Here is a 22,190-nt window from a genome sequence, read left to right as displayed (position 1 = left end):
GCTGCTAGTAACAAAACTTGAAACAAAATAAACAAAGAACTCCTCTTAGTCATAATCAAAACTCACCAAGATACATATACACTTGGATTTCACACTTGACCGGATAAAAAGGCTACAGACACAAATATGTAAAACAATCAGTATCCCAAAAGGCGAACTGCTTTGGCTCTGGCAAAAAAATAACCAGATTACTAAGGATCCATGCTGCGAGAATTTGAATACTAAGACAAGTACAATCAACCAAAAGTTTATCAAATTTAATAGTAAACGATCTGAATTGGATATCACATCATCATAATGATACTAAAGATTCTAATCATATGATGTCCAAGTTCAGGCAGAGTTCATGTTTAACATTTTGGTCCACCAGAAGGAGAGTTTTGACTGTTCATTGGAGTCGATTGCTGCATAGGTCCTCCCTGACTTTGGTTCCAGTCCTGTCTTTGAACAGGGTCTCTCCTTTCAACCTGCATTGTTTCACGACGCATGTCATGCCGTGGCCGAGGTCTGCTCCTAGTTGGTTGCCTCTCAGAATATCTATACTGCGGCCTTGGAATCACTTTCCCATCAACAAATAAGTCACCTGAAAATTCATGTTACATGATCAAAACAACCAATAATTAAAAAAAAAGAAAAGAAAGAAAGAATGATCAAACAATCAAATTACATGTTGATTATGTCAGGGTCCAAAACTCACCCCCATAGTCCTTGTTGGGAACATCAAGATATGAATCCGGCAGCACCCAAAGAACTCCAGGTAACTCTATTACGGCAGGAAAAATAGCAATAGTTAAGCATATTTTACAACACACAATTATACAGAGTGAATGATGGGCAAATAAATGTGAAACACCAATTCTGATTATATATATATAGTATGATACTTGTGCCCTAACTCCAAAAGGTATTTAAACATCACAGAAATAATTTGAGAAGTCTTTTAAATACAAAGCAATTATGATATCAAAAATGCTTTGCAAATCAGAATTTAACACATGCAACCATCTTAAAATCAGAATTTAACAAATCATAAAGTTTATCTACATGACTACATTGATCCTTGATATTCATAATAAACTTCCATCTTAACCTGTTATGTTGAAACCATCAAAATGTGTACGAAGCATTGATTTTTAAACTATAACAAGGAAAAATAATTCTCAAATATCCAAATCTGACAGCCCAGGTACATCATCAGATTCATTTTCAGGGGCCGCATCACTGCAGAACTTGCACGAAATTTTCTCTGGTTTCAACTGCAAGCATTCGTCGATCTGTTCCTCTAACCAAGCAAGTCTTCTTTCGAGCTTCAACACACCAGTATGCATAATCCGAACGTCAACTTGTGCGACCCTAGCGCAAGCCCGAAGCAGGATGTAGTAATCAGCATGAGCAACATACTCCAAGGCACCTTCATCTATCTTCCTCACATAGTGAAGATAATTGTGTCGTCTTTTCTTCTTGACAATAGGTGGTATATAGTAGAACCTATTCTCCTCCATGTCTAACTTCATCCGTGCAATGGCTTCCTTGACATGAGGTTTTTCTGAACTGTGCGCATTGGAATCTGATTCATCACGGCCTCTAAAACTCTTTGAGGAATCATTGTCCTTGTCATTGTCCCCATCATCTTTATCCACATTTTCAGGCAAATGATTTTCAAGGCTGGTGGCGTCATTAAGAGATGGCTGATTAGAATGTTCTTTACTTGTCCTCTCCCTCTGAGATGTCCTACCAACCGATGCATTATCCCTCGACCTTGTTTGATTAAGAGACCTGTTAGATTGTTCTCCATGTACTGAAGGCTTAGTATCCTGATATACAAAATATCATTGAATAAGAATTGATTTTAGAAAGAATTATTCACAATGTAGCTAGCAAGCAAGGACAAACAGGTCAAAACACTTTACATTAGATGGTAGATTGACATGAGTTGACAAATGTATTCGCATTTGATGAAAAATAAGTGAGAATAAAAATCGAAGTCCACAGGCATTGCTCATGTCCCGAAGACAAGAGATCATGACCACAGGGGAAACTTCCCCTCTTGATGCACCAAGGGAAAGAAGAAAGAAGTTGAAAGTGACATATTTTAATTCTAAAGCTTGTGTGTGCCAAAAGTACAACTCAATCAAGCCTTGAATTACCTTTTCATTCATATAAAAGTTCCATAAGTACTCTATCATCTTTTCTTCTTCGTAATTCCCATATGACGCCTCTGACCCAGCAAAGATAACATCCCTACAGTGTTTGAGATATGTTGACAGGTCTTTTGAATAATCTGTCAATAAAATATTGGGTGTTAGCTAATCTTTTAACTTTTGCTGAAATAAGAGGAAACTAGAATATATACTCATGAAGATTGGCTAAAAACAGATTGATCTGGGTAAATAAAGAGCACCTTGGATATCTGCAAGATCATTATATATTGCTTGAAGGTGTTGGAGAAGTCCTGAAGTGTCTAATTCATTTTCCTGTTGTTTCATTTTGTCTTTATCCGAATCTTCTTCACTAGAATTAGGTCTATCACGGGAGGAAAAAGCTGTACCCTTCTCACCATTGTCTTTGGTATTACCTTTGTTGGACAAACTTTTCTCCCATTCTCCCGAACCATTTATGTTAAACAACATTCTTATTGCTACAACCAGAATTGACATCACACAAACATGAATAGGTAGCTTAAAATGTCTTTCGGATAAGGATAACCACAAATCTGGAGGCATGGCCCATTCATATATGCGGCTTACATGAGGAAGAATCTTTTCAGAAGGAAGAGATAATCTCTGAAGATATCGACGTGCTATTCCAAAGAAATTCACAGGAGGTAACTCCAAGCCTATGAACTGAGCAATTGATGCAGCAAATGTTTCTAGTTTCAGCACCATAAGAACTCGCTGAGGCTTGAACATCACACTTGAACTAATAGGGCATGCACTTGATGGCCGTCCAAGACGCTTTTCAATTTCAACAAATGCAGAAATATACGGAATCTTCCCTTCCAGTGTCCCCTTGATTAAATCAGATGGCAGGACAGGTTCCCTTGCAACATGACATGCCAGAAAAGAAACAGCAAGAGTACAGGATGGTGGAATCCTTTTCTTTAAGGCCCTGAACCATATCATCACGGCACGCTGACCATATAAATTGTAGGGTTCATCTCTGTATTTAGCCCGTGTCTTACGATCTTTGGGTTCTTCTGAAACCAAGTTACCAAGGGAGAAATAAACTCAGTGAATTACAAGAACAGATGACTCAAACAAAAGAAAAGAAAGAAAAGTTCTTTCTATGCAATGGAAAGGAGAAACTATCCTAAACATTAAGTGTATAACTTCATAACCAATCCTTTCGTCCTGTTGTTAAGATAGCAATAATTAAAAATCAACTTTAAGCTTAATGAATGCCAAATTGAGTTGTGACTAATCAAACACAAGATGCTAGGGTGATTAAATTTTTAGCTAACTTAATATCAAGTTTCACTGAACTTCACCAGTAATTAACAAAAAGCATTTAGCCTAGAGCTTTCAAGACCAACACACAATGACGCACCCGTGGAAGAAAACAAAAATAAACCAAATATCGGAAATCATGTTCAATCTTGACCCTCCCTATATATAGAAATGGATTAGCACGTTCAGAACTAGACCCTGCAATGTTTGTGACTTCATGAACATATATGAAAAATCACGAGCCATTAAATTGGCTAATAGCCAAACACCTACGGTGCACAAGTACTGCTACCTTAAACTTCTTAAATTTGTGACTAAATCATTTTATCAAATTGTAATATTCAAAAGTGTATGTGCAGAAATTAAAATAAATAAATAAAAATTGATGCGATGCAATGCAACAAAAGAGGCGTAAAGATGCAAAATAGACGCGAAAATTGATAGTGTTAGGACCTTCTTCATGCTGCATCTCAGAGTCATGGATAACTTGATCAGCCCAATCATCATTGAAGACACCAGTTCCGAACACGAACCTCAACCAAATGGGCTGCATCAACCCGCAAATCAAAGGCGTAACCTTGAACTCCTTAACCAACGCCTCACACTGAAGTTGAACCATAATCTGCAACCCTAACACGTACCTCATCCTAACTTCATTCTGGTAATCCTCAAAGCTCAGAACATTGGCGCCAGCCACGTCAGCAAAATCTTCGGGAACAGAGTGAATATCGCCGAAAAGCGGAGCGTAATTCTCCTCCTCTCTCTTCACCTCGACGGCGTTGCTCCGGCCAGGGGTTTGGTTGTCGTCGTCGTCCAACCCGAGGTTGCGGAGGAGAACCGATTGTGAGTCGTACTGGGAGATTGGCTCCGCTTTGATTCCGACAGTTGAAGTTCGATAGCGCTGCTGGCTGGCGAGGTATATGCCGGCGGAGGCGCCGCCGCTTTTGTAGAGATCGTTATCGTCGACGGCGGTGTCGACAACATCCTCAGAGCGGGAACCGCAGCGGTTGCAGTAGAAAAATCCGTCATCGCCGTCGACGAGGCCGACGTTTCCGCAGGCGTGGCAGGTCAAGGTGTGGGGATCAATATCAGCCATAACATCTGGAGAAGTGAAGTGAAGACCAGCTGTGACTGTGAAGCGCAGGCGCCAAACTAGGTGAAGAGTTCATAGTTCTGGTTCAGTTCATACAAGAATTAAGAATACCTGAATACCTGAAATTTGAAGACTAAAGTAATGGAGGCCCAATAAGAAGCCATCTAATATTTTTTTTATCTTCAATAGCGGGTTCAATGCCAAAAAAGTTCAAATTTGGCCTATTGGAGTATTGGATTGGTAAAAAATAGTTTTTATCAAGGTTGCGAGAACCGAACTGGTCAATGAACCGGTGAAGTAACTGGTTTACTGATTCACTGGTTCGACCGGGATTCGACCGGTTTAATTAAATATTAATTAAAAATTTAATATATAGTTTCAAATATTTAAATTTGATCTTTTCTACCCTAATAAAATTCAAAATTGCACCTAATGTTCTACACCAAAAAAATATTAACAAAATTCAACTACCCACAGGAACTAATTATCACTAATTAGTAATCATCAGAAAATCAGCAACAACATCATCCTCATTTCAGAAAATCAACATTTCAGAATAAGAAAACATCAACAAAATCAATATTATTAACTCAGCAACTCAGAATTAAATCCAGTAACTCAACTAAATCCAACTCCAATTCAGAATTAAACAAAGCTACTAATCATCACTAATCAGTAATCATCGGAAAATCAACAACATGCCAACAACATATCAGTAACAACATCATCATCATTTTAGAAAATCATTCTAGAATCATAAATCAACAATCAACAGGATTATTCCAGTTTCATAAAATAAGAGACTATGTACTCATTCACAATTTTAGAAATCATGAAAATTTTGATGCCAAATGTAATCATATTTGTCTTAAAATTTTCATAAAAGCTTTCGAGTGAAGTGATTTGCAAATATGAAGATTGGGACCTGCATCAACACTCAGAGAGTCAGAGTGCTTACTGCTTCCCGGCAGCGAGGAGGAAGGGGAGTGACGGCGACGACAAAGGAGACGGCCACACCGGCGAACACAGAGAGAGAGAGAGAGCGCTTGAACAGGGGAGACGGTGACGGCCACAGAGCTTCCAAGCGACGGCGAGGGAGCTTCCTACAACGGCGACACAGCTTCCTAGGACGGTGACGGAGCTTCCTACGACGGCGAGACAGTTCCTGCGACGACGACGGAGCTTCCACGGTGCGACACCGGCGAACAGAGAGAAAGCACGCTCGAGCAGAGGAGATCTAGTGTCTGTGGGTTCCGCGGGGTTGTGGGGCTGCGGTGGTCGCGGTGGGTGCGGCGGCTCCAGTGGTTGTGGTGGGTGCGGCGGCTAGTCTGTTAGGGTTTCCATCTGTTCTTTCAGTTTTGATTTTTTGACAGAGATGAGAGGAGATGAGTGGGAGTGTTGGACTTTTGGTGGGAGGGGAGGGGGTCTGGGCTTCGGGTAGATGATTTAGGTTTTTTTTTTTTTAGGCCAAAAACGGCGCTGTTTTAAAAGGGGTTTTTAAACCGAAAAACCGTAAAAAAAACCGGACGGTTCAGTCGGTTCATGTCTACTATTTTTTTTATTGGTCATGTCTACTATTTTTTTTTTTACTTGGGAGTTTAGTGTCATGTTTATTCGTTCATTGTTAAACTTCACATAATACAAAGATAATAAGTGAAATATATATATATATATTAGGCTTTCTAAAAAGAAATAGTATATTTGTGTATAATATATCATGTAACTTTTAAGAGGCAATGTAACTTCTTTTATTATCTTTTTAAGGACATCACATACTCTTAATTGTGCTCTTCATGCCTCCCAAAAAAGGAGGATTTTTTTTTTCTATGTAATGGATATTGGTATTACTATTATTTCCCTATTCATATATGTTAGTGTTAATCTAGTTGTTTCCAAATCAAAGAGATTGTGACAAGTTTAGGATTTAAATTTTGTTTGTATTGGTGAATTAATAAATAATAATTATAATTTTTACCTAATCTAAGTTATTATATTCAAATTTGAATGGTGTCTTGTTATACTAATAAAAAATCTTATTTAAATTCAGAAGACCCATTTTTCATTGTCTACACTTTGTAGTTAGTTCTCTAGCAGCTTTCAAATGTAAACTTTTTATAATTCCTTCTGAATTTTATCAACCACCAGTTTCTGAATAAAATTTTGCTTGCATATACATTGTTAAATATAAAAAATAGAAACTGTAGTTCCACGAAAATATAGCTTAACCAAGTGTCGCAACAGATTAGTCCTTAACATGTCAGGTTGGAAAATAGTCCTTAACATGTCAGGTTGGAGAATACTGTGGGTAACAAAAAAAAATTATTATTTTCATATTTAACTTAAAAGATGGTGGTTGTATAAACCGGAAGTGAAACATGCCCATCAAACTTTACTTATATGATTTTCAAAAATGAATTGATGTGTTTGTTTTCTTTAATGGCAGAACTGAACAAGAAGACACAGGCAATGCTCAAATTAATTGAACAAGATGCAGATTCATTCGCGCAACGCGCAGAGATGTATTACAAGAAGAGGCCAGAGCTTTTAAGCCTTGTTGAAGATTTCTATAAAACACATCGCTTGTTAGCCGAGCGGTACGATCAGATCAGGCCAGACACTGGAGCTCGGCTACTGAAGGTTGGAGGGTCGCCTTTTGCCTCTCCAAGTTGTAAATTACAGAAGGCAGTGAGTTTTGCAGATAGTGGTTATGATGATAGCAATTCCGAGAGTTGTGATGTAGAGGACGAGTTTATGGAATCCGAAGTTGATGATCCTGAGCACGAGGATGATGTTCGTTCTGTGGCGTCAAGCGATAAAGTGATGATGAAGATAAAGAAAGAAATTCAGAACAAGGGTGATAAGGATCAAATCAAGAAGAAAGATTCCATTTGTGAAGAAATTGTGATGTTGAAAGAAGAAATCGAAAGACTCAAGGAAGAGAATAAAGCACAGAAGGATCAAATTAGGCAGAAAGATATAATCTGTGGTGAAGTAATGATGTTGAGGAGAGAAAACGAAAGATTCAGAGAAGAGAATCGAGTGCAGAAGGAAGAACTAAAGCAGAAAGGTAACTTGGTGTGCAAGGAAAAGATTGAGAGACTTGAAGAAGAGAATAGAGAACTTGTGGAGAAGCTTAAGCTGAAAGTTCCTGCCTGTGTTGAATTAATAGAGTTGAGAAAAGAAATTAGAAAACTAAAAGAAGAGAATAGAGCAAAGGAGGATCAAATCAACCAGAAAGATTCCGTTTGTGCTGAAATAACGGTGTTGAGGAAAGAAATACAAATTCTCAGAGAAGAGAATAGAGCAAAGGAAGATCAACTGAAGCAGAAAGATAGCTTTCTTGACGAACTAATGGTGTTGAGTAAAGGATTTGGAGAAGAGAATCGGTTGTTGAAGGAAAAACTCGAGCTGAAAGATGCTATGTGTGATGAAGTTATGGTGTTGAGGAAAGAAATAGAAAGACTCAGAGAAGATAATAGAGAAAAGGAGGATCAACTCAAGCAGAAAAGTAGCATTTGTGATGAAGTAATGGTTTTGCAGAAAGAAATTGAAGGGCTCAGAGAAGAGAATAGAACAAAACAGGATCAGCTGAAGTACAAAGATGCAATTTGTATCAAAATAATGACTTTGAGTGAAGAAACAGAGAAACTCAGAGTAGAGAATATAGCTCTGAAGGATCTGCTAAAGAAGAAAGATAACATCTATGATGAAGTATCAGTGATGCTGAGGGAAGAAATTGAAGAACTTCAAATAGAGAATAAGACACAAAAGACTCATTTGAAGCAGAAAGATGAAGAGAAGATGGGAGTGATTAGGCACCTAAGTTTAGCAATAGATTTGCTTAAGCAAGAGAATGTGAAGATGAGAAGCTTCATTTCCAAGGAACTTGAAAAGAAATGGAACAACCCTTTTAATAAATTGTTCAATAGAGCCTCTAAGAATCAAACTAGTGTTATGCCAATTTAGATCTGGTTCAAAAAAAGTTAGTAGAGATCTTACAAAGATGTCTATATATTATAAGATTGGGATTTACCCAAGTAGCATAGAAATATGATAATAGAATACAATATCATCCTAGTATAGTATCTTATATAATTAAAACTATTTATATTTTTAGTAAGATATTTTATATTTTTATTCCTCTGTCTCATATTTTCTTCATTATATATAATGCACTCCACTCAATGTACCTAATCTCTCTTTATCTTGCCTCAATTGTTCTTTTTCTTCTGTTTCTTAGTGCAAAGTGAACATAAAGCTGAGTCATTAAAAGGTTCTTTCTGCTAAATCATAGTTATTTGTGGCCCTAATGCCATAGTGCAAGGAATCTATAGTTTAAAAGCAATTGAAGAATATTCCTGAATTTACTTAATTCTACATATTTTAAAAGAAATTGAAAAAAAATGTAACATTAATGATGATGATATGATGATAGTAATGTTCAATATAATAACATAAAAAGATGTGACATACACTAACAAAAATTAAAGCTTTGAATAATACAAGCTTTCTAGCTATTACAACATATATGCTGAGTAACATCTGAACTGATATAATAAATAAAACCAAGAAAAAAAAATTATCCTCAATTGTTATTTTCTTTTTACATTACAATCACTCAGAATATCAGACAGACACACTTAAAATGTTCAAAAGTCCTCTCTCCATTTTATAGCCAATAAGTCATTCTAACTTGTTTGATAGGTAAACAAAAATTAATGTCTAGATATAAAATGTATTTAAATACATTAATTTATGAACATATCAGAACAATTAAAATGACTTAAATAGTGTTTAGTCTTGTCTCCAAAACCAAACACAACATTATCAAAACAAAATGGAGTATAAAACTTTTGAAACATTATTACAGCAGCAGGAAAGAACATAATCTAAGAACACCAAAATCTATGACTTTTAACTCACATGTCTTGAAAATGGAGTATGCAAAATACCAACAAGGCCAAATGTAATAGAATTGAAGATAGTTGATCTTGAGATGCAGCAATGGAAGAAGGAGCAAGAGCTGGCATAGACTCAGAAGGTGGAAAAGCCATAACAGATCCTCCAGGACTTGTAATGGAATCAGGGTTTGGAGGACTTGGACTTGAAGGAATTGTAGGCAATGAAGATTCTGAAGGAGTGAAAGCAGCACTTCCTGGTGTTGGAAACAAAGGTTCAATATCTGGTGAAAGTGTTGGAGACACCATAGGAGAAGAAGAAGAAGAAGAAGAAGAAGAAGAAGAAGAAGAAGGAGAATCAACACTTGGTAACACTGTTGGTGCTGCTGAAATTGTTGAAACATGCATGGTTTTGTGTGAGGCTAATAATGTAAAATTGCATGATGCAATTAATAAGGCTATGAAGAAGATTAAGAATGAACAAAGGGAAGCCATAAATGATGTAGAATCAATTGCCTTATGATGAATGAATGAATGAATGAATTAAAGTCTCTAATAAATGTTTGTGTCTTAAAAAGAGAGAAGAAGAAAAGAAGAAGAAAAAGGGAAGTGATTTATGATTGAAAGAAGAAGAAGAAAGGTTTTTTAAAAAAGGGTTGTGTCTAAAAAACAAAGAAGTGGTGGTGGGATCCAATTTGAGTTGGTGGCATTTGGTGATTGGAAACTTTTTTTTTTTCAATCTTACAGCTGCAAACTTTGTGAATGCTAAGTGACAAAGTTGATCAGTAATTGAAAATGTGGAGCACATGAATAGTTTATGGTAGGTTGCACTTTGGATAAAAATGAATAATTAAATAAATAAGGACCAAAAAGTTTCTTGGTTACTATACACTGAACTCTGAAGGATTGAAGTGGCAATAAATAAAGTAGGCACTATATAGATTATATAGAATAGAAATTCTTAGGCATGAAGCATATCACTTTTGCTTATTGTGAAGTTTACAACTTTACCCCCTGAATATTCAAATAATGCAATCCTTTTATTTGATATTGCTATTTTAGATGATATTACTCACCACCATATATATACAAGTTTAGGGGAGCTTAGTGGATTTTTTTTTTCTTTTTCAAATTTCAATTGAGTGAAATTTGGATAAAGAAAGCTTTATTCACACGTAATGAAATCATTAGAGTTTTAGAATTCAAATTTGATCTTGAATTTTAAGAAAGTGGGCTTATATTTCATTATATCAAGTTTGTGTTCCTTGTTAGTTTTAAGAAAGAAAAAAGTGTCTAATAATGAAACTTTAAATAATATTTGTTTTTCAACGTGACACACTTTACACTTAGTGTTTTGTACATATCTTCCATAAAAGATAGTAGAAAGCAACCATTCTCACAAACTATGCATGAAGTGGTGGATACCATTACACTGTGAATTATTTGAAGTACATAAACATTGGGGGAAACAAATCCTCTTCTCTTTTCAGCTTTAATATCTAGTGCAATTGTTTTAATACGGAATCAAATATTGGGAATTTCAATGTATATACTCCCTCAGCTTTTTTATTTTTGGTTTTCCTAATCACTAATAAAATTTGGTATAATGTTGAATACTCTATCTAGATATAGTACATTGATTTTATATACTATGTAACAAATTTTCACAAAAATAAAGAAAAAAAAAACAAATGGAGGTTATATACATAGGATTCTATATTACACTGGTCTCTTTAATTGACATTTGCTTCTATATTTAAAAAAAATAAAGAAAAAGATAAATAAGTTTTTAATTTTTTTAATTCAAAAATATATGTTTTTTACTAATTAAAAATATAAAATCATCTCCGACTATTTAAATTTTTCTGTCTAAAATATATAAGGACTACTAATCGGTCCTCCAAAAGACTTAGATATCCTGTATTTTAAAAAGTGAAAAACATTTTTGTATTTTTAATTAATCGATGACTTATTTATCTTTAAAATAAAAAATTAGGAACTTATTTGTCATTTATTCTAAAAAAAATTACCATCATTTTATTATCTAATGTTATTTGAAGCATATGTTGTGAGGACCAAAGACAAATACTAAAGATAGGCTCCTTAATAAAGGTTCATGAATTATAATAATTTTGGTAGACTATATAGCAAAGTGAGAGGATAAAAATAAGTAGAATGACTACCCTAGAGAAAAGAAAAATGGTGCTTGCTCATTATTGTGCATATGAGTACAATAATAATTAATAAAAGGGCCATGCCATGAGAAACATAGGGGCTAAACAAGCCAGACAAATAATGCAATTGTAAGGGAATCTTAAGCTACTATTGTTTCTTCTTGTCTTTTGATGCATTATTGAGTTAAATTTTTATACAATGCAATTTACAAAACTTTTTTACACTAATATTTAATCATATATTGTCACATAAATAAAAAAAATTTAGATGATAGTGTAAAAATTAATTATGTTTTCTATATAATAAACCTAATTAAATATTAGTGTCACTTTACACTTATTATATATATAGTGTTAGCTTTCTTTAGTTTATGTGGGTTATTGTGTCACTTCACATTCACATTCAAATTAACTTTCAAATATTATAATTTATACATCTTAGTTGTATAAATTTGTCGTTATTTCAATCACGGACAACAAGTATGAAGGAAAAGACTTGCTATTTGCTTTTGTTGGGTAGTATTATTGGCATCACACACACACACTTACTTCTATCACTTTCTGAAATGTCAATGGCAATCAGACACATGAATGTGAATGGTAGGGTCCTTAGGGACTGTATACATGAAACTGTGGAGAGGCACATTCACTGTCATTCTTCCATTCCATTATGCCAAAATAACTGACACCCCCACTTCAACAACGGTCATTCAGATTGTACCTTTAATATGTAATTTTCTAGTTAGAAACAATATGAATAGAATTTATTTTGCTTGTAATAACATCAAGTTGAGATGGCCGAGTTGGTCTAAGGCGCCAGATTAAGGTTCTGGTCCGAAAGGGCGTGGGTTCAAATCCCACTCTCAACAATGAAAAATGTTTTTTATGCCCTTCTAAATTCAACTTGAAATCAAGTTATCTCTAATTTTACCAAGTCTAAGTGCATGTTTGGGCGCCATTATTTTGTTCAAAAAAGATCTTTTTCAATGAAAAAAGATCTTTTTTTATTTTTTAATGTGTTTGGCAAATTTCTAATAGTAAAAGTAAAAGCACTAGTAAAATAAAAAAAAGATCTTTTTTGAGAAGCTGTAATTTACATCTTTTTTTAAAAGATCTTTTTTTTCTTAAAAAAATATGTTTTTCATGCAATAAATAAACAAAAAAATACTTTTATATTGTTATACCCAAACATAATTGATAGATAAAAAGACATTTTTACATGAGATATCCAAACATAAAATTACTTTTACTTCTCTATAAGATCTTTTAAAAAAAGATAACTTGAAAAAGACCTTTTCTTAGAAGCTCATCCAAACAAGCCCTAAATACGCCTTATAGATAGGAATAGAAACAAAATTTCCCACAGCTGAAGCCCAATTAAAACGGGCATTCATAACTATGATTTGTATTCTAAAAATGTTACATGATTGCATCAAAGGCTTATGTAAAAGCCACTCCTATGTGCACTATTCTCTAAAAATACATAATGCAAGTGAAAATTTTGAGATCAAACCTGATGGCATTCTTTCAGGTTTACTCATTTAAAAAAATAAAGTTACAATAAGAATTTAAAAAAAGAAAATTATAAATATCATGAACTCACTTTCCTATCCATTTTCTAACAACAAAAATCTAATAATAATAGAACGGGGAAGGAAGGAGGATTAATGCTTATGGAATGCTCCAAGGGTAGCATAAAACCATTCTTATGATTCACATCAAGATTTGATGAATGACACTGTTGCTGCACTTCTTGCTACCCAAAAATTTGTGAAAAGTTTGCTTTCAAGTATATCCATTAAGTTGCAAAGATTTTACGCCCAGAGAAGTCCATCAAAACCGATTTCGTAATTTGAAACTGGGCTATCGCTGTATTCCTTGCCAGACGGTTGGTCGCCTTCTGGCGTATCCACGTATGGTTTCGAAAGATCAGAAGATCTTTCCAATGGAATACCATAATCTGTAAGAATGGAGGATGAAGCTGCAGCAACAGCCTCCCTATCCAAAACAGCAACATAGCTATCTTCGAATTCGAAACATAGATACTTGTCCTTGCATGCTGATCAAGAGAGAAAAGAAATGGCACAACTTTGAGAGATATATTGCAAAATAAAATGAATGGAAAATAGATAAAGAATGTTGCAACTTACAATCAACGAGGTGTGCTAGGTGATGAATGTTTTTAATACGAGTTCCGTTGAATTTCAAAACCTGTGACAAATAATAACATTAGAGAAACATACTAGTGAGACTCAAATGTCAAAAATGGAAATTACCTGTTGATTGCCCATATCTTCATAACCAATGTTGACTTCATTTGCTAAGACCTATTTATCAGAAAGAAGCAAAGCAAAATTATACCAAAATGCTACATGTTATGAATTACATAATAAATTGTGAAACTGGTAAAATAAGATTAAGGAATAAATGTAGACAACAAAAACAACATCAGATACATAAATATTTTTAAAGAAGATACCCAGCAACCAACCTGTGAAAGGATTACTAGCTGTTCACCTTTAAATCTTGCCAATGAATAGCGCGCTTTCGCCAATAACTTCAGCTGACCAAAGAAATAAAATAAACTCAGCAATAAACATTATGTTTTGCAACTTTATGCTTTAAAATTAATCTGTCAAATTCAGACTTACCCCCCAATTGTCTTCACATTCTTCCCTGCAGAAGGTTTAATAATGAAATTAGAATACAAAAACTAGGAATACAATCTCCCAAAGAAAAAACCATGGACACTGCTAAATATGAAGAATAATACATAACATACTCTATCAATGGCTCTGAGAGGGGTGTGAATACTAAACCGGCGATTATTAGATAGGAAGGCTGACCTCCATCAATGTGGAAAGGAACCTTGAAGAGAAGAGAGGTTAAAATATAAAAATTGCAACTTAGAGCACGAGAGCATATATCGTATGATATTTATATATCACATACCAAGTGAACTCGTGGATTCAAAATAATTTTGGTTTTCATAAATTCCCCTGCTCTGATGATACCAAGCTCTGCAGTATCACCTGCAAATCTGTACAAAACAATTATTCTATGTTTCCATGCTAACAATATCAATGTCCATTAAAAAGCAGATGGCAGAAGGTCATAAATTTCTTTCAAGATATTATCATAATATAGACATCATGGAATCTGATTGGTTTGTTTTGAATAGAGAACTAAACCTTTCCCAATAGTTTTAGCTGGATTCAATCCAACTGGTTTTTGGTGAAGCACTTACTATTATTTGGTAATTTTTTTTAATTTAAAAAAGTCAACTTAAATTAATTCTTTCAATGACCAGCTAGGCAAATTAAGATAAAAATATTACAAAAGTATCAAATAGATAATAAAAAATTGTCAAAAATATTTTTATAGGAAAGAAGAGAAAAAAAAAGAATATAAGATATTTGTTTTGCTTGGTTGAATGAGTCATTTAAATGAGCACTGAAATCCAAATCAAACCAATGTACTTTGATTAAAGAAGAAGAAAAAAAAAGAAAAGAAAAAAGAGGCAATCGACGTTACTAGCAAAACTAAGAGATAAACCAGAAATCAAATGGAGCATTTAACTTATCTAATTTGGAAGAGACTAAAGCTCTTACTTTTGACTAATGAGGAAGTGAAACGCAATTCGTTCATTTGATCGGAATGGAACTGTTCCCTCACAACCAACACGAACATCATCAAAGCTGACAATAACATCACCCTGAAATGGAAAGTTTTATGCAAAACGTTAACATCTGGTACAATTAACTCCAGAAAAGGAAGCTTACTTATGTAACAGTTCCACAGGTATGTATTCTCCAAATCCAATCATAAAAAATTCTTTTACATGGTTAATGACAATGATATAAGTTACCTAAAAGAAGACATGACTGATTTTTAATATGAGAATAATAAAGAAGACATACAGATATTTTGACAGTTAGAACACTTCACAAATATTTTAATTTTTTTTTTTTAAAATAATCAAAATGCATGATAGTGTGACAGTATTTGAGACTCCAAAGCTAGGTTTTAGTTCCAACAGCTACACTTCATGTTAAAATTGCTACCAGGCTAATTATGTGGAGAAGCAAAGAAATGATTCAAGGCTTTGTTGATTGTCGACTAATGGAACATTCAAGGACAATATCATACAAGTTGAAATACTTTGATACCTCTTTTAATACATTATTTGCATCAGAAGTTGGCTCAACTCTGCGTACCAACACACCCTGCGCAGGATGAAATTTGAAATGTCAAATTCAACTATGCATAAAACAGGTAAAGTTGTCGCATAAAAACCTACTTCACCCAGCCAAGATTAGCCAAAGACATACCTCATTAGACTGTACTTTTAGACATGCTCGTAGTGCAGGATTCTCCAGCTTCTGTATTAGTACACCAAGGCATGGGAAACCTGGCAGTAAAAGCCCAGTTTCAGACAGACATTATAATTTCTATAAGCTTAACTAGGATTATCATATTCTTGTGTGCAGCGATAAACAGAGGTGAATCTATGCAGACAAAATAGATAACACACATGTGAAATCATTTTTAGATGGTCAAGGCATTGGCACGTAGCCTCAACTTGTATTATAACTATCATTACAGAAATCTAGAAATTTTAATTAGCTCACTAGCTTAGAACTTAAATCAATCATTCAAGTTCTGAGACAGAGTCGTAACAAAATGATATCAAGACAAAAATTAAATTTCCACATGCGGTACGAGGCAATGCCTTTAGCAGACATAGTAAACACCAATCAACCTAATGTGAACTATTTGAGAAGATTTTCTCACCGGTGTATCTGCCATTCTTTTCATAGTCAATCAGAAAATGGGAAACAACTGTCGATGGAATGACATAACCAATATTCTCGGCTTCTTCAGATCTGTAGACCTAGAGGTGAAGTCCCGTAAGAAAATGACACAGGATAATGCCAGTTCTAATTAGTTAGCACAAGATATACACTAAGATCTGAAGGGATATTATCTCAACCTAAAGAACTGAAATGGTCATGCTACCTGACAAGTTTACTCTAACATGTCCAGCATGAAAGTGTAACCTTTTCCTCCTTTACAAAAATTGGCATTTTTCATAGCAAAATATACAAGTCTGTTAACAGAAGGCCATAAAAAAATATACCTGAAATGCCACACCAATGCACTCCCCTTGGTCATTGAATGCTGGGCCACCGCTGTTGCCTGAAATCAAAAGTTGTAAACGATGGCTATCAAATCAATGCACATAGTTCCATATAAGAGGAAGTTGTTTTTCCAATAGTTCTTACAATAATAAGAGGCTGGAGAATTTTTTTGCTGGAGAGGAAGTGAAACAATCAAACAACTATAAGATCTACTGACCAGGATTTATTGCAGCATCAATTTGAATACCCAACAAATCAGACGATCCATGAGCATATGATGTGACCTGATTACAGGTTTTTTCAATAACTGAGCACTAAAACCATAGAGTAAAACACTTTTATTGATTTTACGGCATATAAAATGGTAATTTTATGTTCAATATATCAAACCTCAATGCGAGATACAACTCCCTTTGTCACTGAAATTGTGTCTCCTCCAAGTGGATATCCCACCACAGTAACAGAATCCTACAAGTTACAAGACAAGTATACAGAAACTTCAGTTGATCAGTTCAAACCATGCAAATTGAAATATATTCTATGACAAATTATATAGTATATATGCTTAAACATTTTCCATTGAAACACTGTCAATTTTCAAATAAAAAAAAGGAAAAACAAAAATAAAACGAAAGTTATTTCAAACCTGAAGATGCGGCAATCGTCCTAATCTGAGAGGTTCCACATCTCTCCAGAATTCATCACTTTCTACTGAAAGCAAAGCTATATCACAATCAACACCTCTGGCTAAAACCTGTACAGTTCATTCACTGAGAGTAAAGTAACTATATGAACATGTCATGAGTTGGAAGCTATATATCCTTCTAAGCAAACATGCAAAACTTGCACTTTACAATGAATTCACTCCAAGTTTAAAAGCAAGGTATAGCTTACAAGTAAACCTCAGATATATCAAATTTTACCTGCACTAATACAATTTTAGTGACTTATTCACTGATACTTTTTAATGTCCTTACTCACTACTATATGAGATATTTAAGCAAATTGCTCTTCACATAATACTCATTTTTTTTAAATAAAAAAAGGACAAGTCCTTCATAGGAGACACACCTTAGCCACGTATTTTCTATCATCCCCTCTTCTCTTGACTTTAACCTGCAATAAACCACAACAATGAAAAAGTTGGCAGCTTAATGTCTTTAACTTGCTCTATGAACTTACAAATAATTGGTTAAAGTCAAGACATCAAAGTAATATCAAAATCAAACTTAATTTAATCGGGGGTGCTATTTATAACCTTTTGGCAACTGATTCTAAGATCTAAGAACATAATATAATTTCTTAATAAAATTTATATTGCAGGATCTACAGCCTGGAGAAAATAGGACAATTAAGGAAATTACCTGTGTATCATGTTCCACACAATGTGCATTGGTTATTAGTTTCCTACCTTCAATCATAAATGCACTGCAAAAAAGGTGGCTTGTAAGATTAAGAATGAATCCATTTTTACTATTCTACTGTTAAGGTTTTCAAAACCTTACCTTCCAGTACTTGCGTATTGTCGCTGTTTTTGCCAAGGAAGTGAGTAATCTGGAGCAGTATGAGTGCAGTAAACCTAAAGATGTCAAAGAAAAAAAGATATATTAATAAAAAGAAAATGCATACAGGAGCAGTGCAACACACCAGAAACTATGAAATTACCGAGATCAGATTAAGATTGATCCTTATTGGGGATAAAAAGGAGGATACATTGATTAAAGCACTTGAACTTATATGCTATGAAATGGATGAGATCATTCAGATTTAGGACAGTCAATCATATAGTGCTATGCAATAAAAGCTCGCTAACAAGGACATGAACAATCTATATATGAATTTAGTGTCTTACATAAGTAAGTGATCAATAACCTATAATCATAGGAAAAATGTTAAAACAAATTAACAAACTTACTGTATAAATCTACTTTAATAGCTTTTAACATACAAAATTTAGTTTTTACCTATGTTTTTCTTGGCCTCCCTCTATCTTTAGTTATTATGGCATTCTCTAGATCTACGCTCCTCATAGGGCTTTTACATGTCTTCACGCATAAGCAAACCACCTAAGGCAAGATTCTACCATATGTTCTATAATAGGCATTACCCTAACATTTTCTCTAATTCACTATTTTGTCCGCACAAAACAAAAATAACCACCAACCATGAAAAGAAAGTTGTGAAACTTTACCTTCACAACAGCATTAAGGAAGGCAGAGTCTTGTATGTTATTTGGTTCAACCTGAACACAATTATTAGAAGAAGTTATGAAAAAGCAACACCAATATATTTCAAACCCTAACACAAACAAATCAATCTAGCTTTGTTACACAAGAAGTACATAACAATGACAGCATGAAGAATAAGCCATTGTGCCTGTCTATACCTGTTGATCCTTGGAGTCAAATATCAACGACTCCTTATCTTTCTTAGAAATGCCAAAGGACTTATAAGCAGCTGTTTGGGGTCCAACCACACTCCCTTTACCAGACCTTTCATCTTTACATTCCCTTGGCTTCTTCTTCTTCCCTACAACTTCCTGCTACAGTTTTAGCAGAGCCAAAATGTTAACAAAAATAATAAACATATAGCATCTACAACCACCATCAAGTCTTTTCCGACTAAGATAGTTGACTACAAACAAAGGCTTTGCCATGACTTGTCTAACAACAACAAAGGAGTGCAGCAATTATTCCACTTCATTCTTTGGATAAAATAGAAGAGGAACCTTGAAGCAACAGTCGAGTTGTCTAAGCCACCAATGTCATTCTCCGGTTAGGCTGTGCAGCTCATCCCGGATCCTGCCTTAACGCGAGATGCTTGTGTACTGCTTTGTTTTTTTACTATTTGAATAAAATGGATTTCCACTCAAAATCCCCCAAATTGGGAGTAACTAAAATCAGGATTTCTAGTTAGAACCCAACAAAAAAAAAAAAATTCAATTCCATCACTAACTATCCATTCCATTGAAAGCTCATCAACCCAAACATACCCTTAGTTGATAATACAAGCTCAGATCACCTAATACTAATGATTAGTGAAAAAATGAATGTCAACAACAGCAATTAAGTAAAAGATAAATGAATGTAAGTAACAAATCATAACTTGCGTATTGAATAATGAATAAGCAAATATGCTAAGTAAAGGGTAAAGAATGTATAATATCGTAAAAGAGTGCGAAGTTGAACTTACTTCTCGATGATTATGTCTATGATGAGGTTGAGGATTGGAAGGTGAGATCTTGCAGTGGCAGTGAAGGGGTTTAAGGAAGAACGAAGAATTTGAGTAGAAGGAGTAACGGAATTTAACGGTGGAAGATGATAACGGCGAAGTGAAGCTGGAAAGTGCTGCAACCGCCATTAATATAAATTGAGAGAGAGAGAGAGAGAGAGAGAGAGAGAGAGAGAAAGTGTTAAGTGTGTTCAGTGTTGATTCACGGCCACCATTTCTGAAACTAGTGTCTACTTTGTTTCTCTTTTGCTTCTCTTTTTCTTATCCGCTTCTTTGTTTTTGCATTCAAACTCCTATCTTATGTTTTTGGATATTTTTCTTTTCTTTTATGTATTTGTAATAATAATATAATAAAATAATTATTATAAGGATAAAGTATATATTTTTTTGCTTTAAAATTTATTAAAAATTTAAAACTTATTAAAAATGTTAAAAGATCTCAAATTTTTATTTCATTTTAATTTTGTCTCTAAAATTTTCGATTCATCAAGTATATTTTTATAGCTAAATTTTTAGAAAGTTTAGGATCAATCTATTAATAATGCATGATAACTATATTTAATTTATTTGTATTAAAAGTTGTTTTTATAAAATTATTACTAAATTGGTCCAAAATTTTTTAAAATATTAACTATTAGAAATATATTTAATGTAATTTAAAAATTTTTAAAATAAAACTAAAACAAAATAAAATTTAAAAATATTTTTAATTTTTTTAATAAATTTAAAAGACAAAAAATATATTTTATCTTTATTATAAAAAAATAAGAATTTTCCAATGAGATTTTTCTTTTCACATTCCTGACTAATGTAGCTTGATATATCATATATCTAATGTTCCATTAAGAATTTATTTGTATAATAATAATAATAATAATAATAATAATAATAATAATAATAATAATAATATATTTGTAATGTAATATATCTTTAGTATTTGAGATGAATTCATTACTTATTATATTGGTCCGTTTGAAAAATTTTAAAAGTAAGTTTTTTGAATTTTTGACTTATAAAAGATAGTAATATTAATGTTTGGTGTAATTTTAAAAATTAAATCGCAGTTTTTTGAAAAGCTATTTAGGAGTTTATAGAAAAATTAAAAAAAATTACTTCTCTCATAATACTACTATTTTTTATCACATTTCTATAAAATAAAAATTTTTAAAACTAAAAATCTAAATATAAAATAACCTATTTATAAATTATTTTTAATATAATTATTTATTATTTAATTAAACTGTTTTATCAAACTGGGCCTAAGTAATTAGCAGATTGAAAATTATCTTAAACGGGCTTTTATGTGTACGGAAATTCAGCAACACATTTAGCAAGAAAGAGCCCACAAAATCTTTACAATCTTGGCCCAATAAGATAAAATACAATTCGATCCAAAAACAATACCTGCAGTGCAAATTAGATTTCCTAAACTCGAAACTAAAATCTCTTTTTGTAACATAATTAACAGAACCAATAAAAGGGGATGAACAACTACAATAATGCAAATTCTGTAGTTTCTATTATTTGGTGTGATTTTTTTTTGTCGAATTTACCTTTTATATCAAATTTTAAATATTTAAAGTTTATTAATTTTTATATTTTAAATTAAATATTAATTATTTAACTTTTTTTAGCAATTAAATACCAACTTTTATACACCAAAAGAAACATTTTATAATAAACTTAGACGAGTAATAGAATATAATTTTTATGTGCATCCTTAAACTCAAGGATAGTTTTAGAGAAAACCTTGAGTTTATCCTTAAATTTGAAAAATGGTGAAGTGGACAAGGGTATGCAGAGTACATGAAGTTACTCTTTTTCTCCGATCATGTAGTGTTGGATTAACAGCCAACAAAATTGGTTTTTTTTTGTGTATTTAGGTGAGTTGCTCAACCACAAATAGAAAGTAAAGTATAAGAGCTCAACGAAACAGATGAATTGGACTAACTATCAAAACAACAAGTCTCATCCTTACAAATGATACCCCGGCCCAAACTACTTAACACACGAAAATTAAATAAAAAATCTACTTCTTACTCAACAAAAATAAGAGACCAAAGACCAATAACTAACGAAAAACAACCAAAATACCTTGTCAAAACACCAAAACACTGAGGTAGCATTCTAAAACTGAGAGACAGAAACTAAGAGATAAAGATTGAAATAAATCTCAATATTTTGTTTGGTGCAAAATGGAAGACAAA

General features: G+C 33.4%; 3 protein-coding genes and 1 non-coding gene across 17 annotated transcripts; 2 read left to right on the top strand and 2 right to left on the bottom strand.

Moving 5' to 3' along the window:
* Positions 1 to 28: 28 nt before the first annotated feature.
* Positions 29 to 5,997, bottom strand: LOC112755517 (TATA box-binding protein-associated factor RNA polymerase I subunit B). 13 transcript variants are annotated; one of them, XM_072221598.1, is made up of 7 exons: positions 5,498 to 5,976; positions 3,900 to 4,658; positions 2,402 to 3,196; positions 2,148 to 2,281; positions 1,091 to 1,814; positions 698 to 763; positions 29 to 583 (listed from the first exon to the last, which is right to left on the bottom strand). In XM_072221598.1, the coding sequence occupies exons 2-5, from the start codon at positions 4,540 to 4,542 to the stop codon at positions 1,161 to 1,163; spliced, it is 2,226 nt and encodes a 741-aa protein (XP_072077699.1). In that variant the 5' UTR covers positions 4,543 to 4,658; positions 5,498 to 5,976; the 3' UTR covers positions 29 to 583; positions 698 to 763; positions 1,091 to 1,160. The 13 variants fall into 13 exon arrangements, with proteins under 13 accessions (XP_072077699.1, XP_072077696.1, XP_072077701.1 ...); XM_072221595.1 differs by having other exon boundaries at positions 3,900 to 4,619; XM_072221600.1 differs by having other exon boundaries at positions 3,900 to 4,619; positions 5,465 to 5,953.
* A 957-nt stretch (positions 5,998 to 6,954) lies between these two features.
* LOC112755564 (uncharacterized) lies at positions 6,955 to 8,676 on the top strand. The gene has a single exon (XM_025803739.3). The coding sequence runs from the start codon at positions 6,958 to 6,960 to the stop codon at positions 8,503 to 8,505; it is 1,548 nt and encodes a 515-aa protein (XP_025659524.2). The 5' UTR covers positions 6,955 to 6,957; the 3' UTR covers positions 8,506 to 8,676.
* A 3,723-nt stretch (positions 8,677 to 12,399) lies between these two features.
* On the top strand, positions 12,400 to 12,480 carry TRNAL-AAG (transfer RNA leucine (anticodon AAG)). Its single transcript has one exon. It is a non-coding gene; the product is annotated as a tRNA-Leu (tRNA).
* A 487-nt stretch (positions 12,481 to 12,967) lies between these two features.
* On the bottom strand, positions 12,968 to 20,295 carry LOC112755507 (protease Do-like 2, chloroplastic). Of its 2 annotated transcripts, none has more exons than XM_025803645.3 (21): positions 19,945 to 20,295; positions 19,139 to 19,294; positions 18,944 to 18,994; positions 18,258 to 18,331; positions 18,117 to 18,180; positions 17,824 to 17,868; positions 17,399 to 17,506; positions 17,143 to 17,220; positions 16,970 to 17,036; positions 16,752 to 16,810; positions 16,406 to 16,505; positions 15,943 to 16,022; positions 15,781 to 15,837; positions 15,223 to 15,326; positions 14,564 to 14,651; positions 14,394 to 14,479; positions 14,263 to 14,287; positions 14,103 to 14,174; positions 13,888 to 13,938; positions 13,762 to 13,822; positions 12,968 to 13,670 (listed from the first exon to the last, which is right to left on the bottom strand). In XM_025803645.3, the coding sequence occupies exons 1-21, from the start codon at positions 20,110 to 20,112 to the stop codon at positions 13,426 to 13,428; spliced, it is 1,839 nt and encodes a 612-aa protein (XP_025659430.1). In that variant the 5' UTR covers positions 20,113 to 20,295; the 3' UTR covers positions 12,968 to 13,425. The 2 variants fall into 2 exon arrangements, with proteins under 2 accessions (XP_025659430.1, XP_025659440.1); XM_025803655.3 differs by having other exon boundaries at positions 19,139 to 19,291.
* Between the last annotated feature and the right edge of the window lie 1,895 nt (positions 20,296 to 22,190).

Source organism: Arachis hypogaea, chromosome 2 (genome assembly GCF_003086295.3).
Source record: "Arachis hypogaea cultivar Tifrunner chromosome 2, arahy.Tifrunner.gnm2.J5K5, whole genome shotgun sequence".
Lineage (NCBI taxonomy): Eukaryota > Viridiplantae > Streptophyta > Magnoliopsida > Fabales > Fabaceae > Arachis > Arachis hypogaea.
This window is presented reverse-complemented; position numbering and strand designations above follow the sequence as displayed.

Bases quoted from the DNA above. Each gene is read 5' to 3' on its own strand.
- LOC112755517 (XM_072221591.1), bottom strand. From the start codon at position 4,542: ATGGCTGATATTGATCCCCACACCTTGACCTGCCACGCCTGCGGAAAC. The intron at 2,282-2,401 runs GTGCTCTTTATT...TTTTATTGACAG, and splicing joins TGATCTTGCAGATATCCAAG to ATTATTCAAAAGACCTGTCA. The intron at 1,815-2,147 runs GTAATTCAAGGC...TTTGTATATCAG, and splicing joins ACTTTTATATGAATGAAAAG to GATACTAAGCCTTCAGTACA.
- LOC112755564 (XM_025803739.3), top strand. From the start codon at position 6,958: ATGTGTTTGTTTTCTTTAATGGCAGAACTGAACAAGAAGACACAGGCA.
- LOC112755507 (XM_025803645.3), bottom strand. From the start codon at position 20,112: ATGGCGGTTGCAGCACTTTCCAGCTTCACTTCGCCGTTATCATCTTCC. The intron at 17,507-17,823 runs GTGTGTCTCCTA...TGAACTGTACAG, and splicing joins ATAGAAAATACGTGGCTAAG to GTTTTAGCCAGAGGTGTTGA. The intron at 16,506-16,751 runs GTATATTTTTTT...CTTCACCTCTAG, and splicing joins GCATTGGTGTGGCATTTCAG to GTCTACAGATCTGAAGAAGC.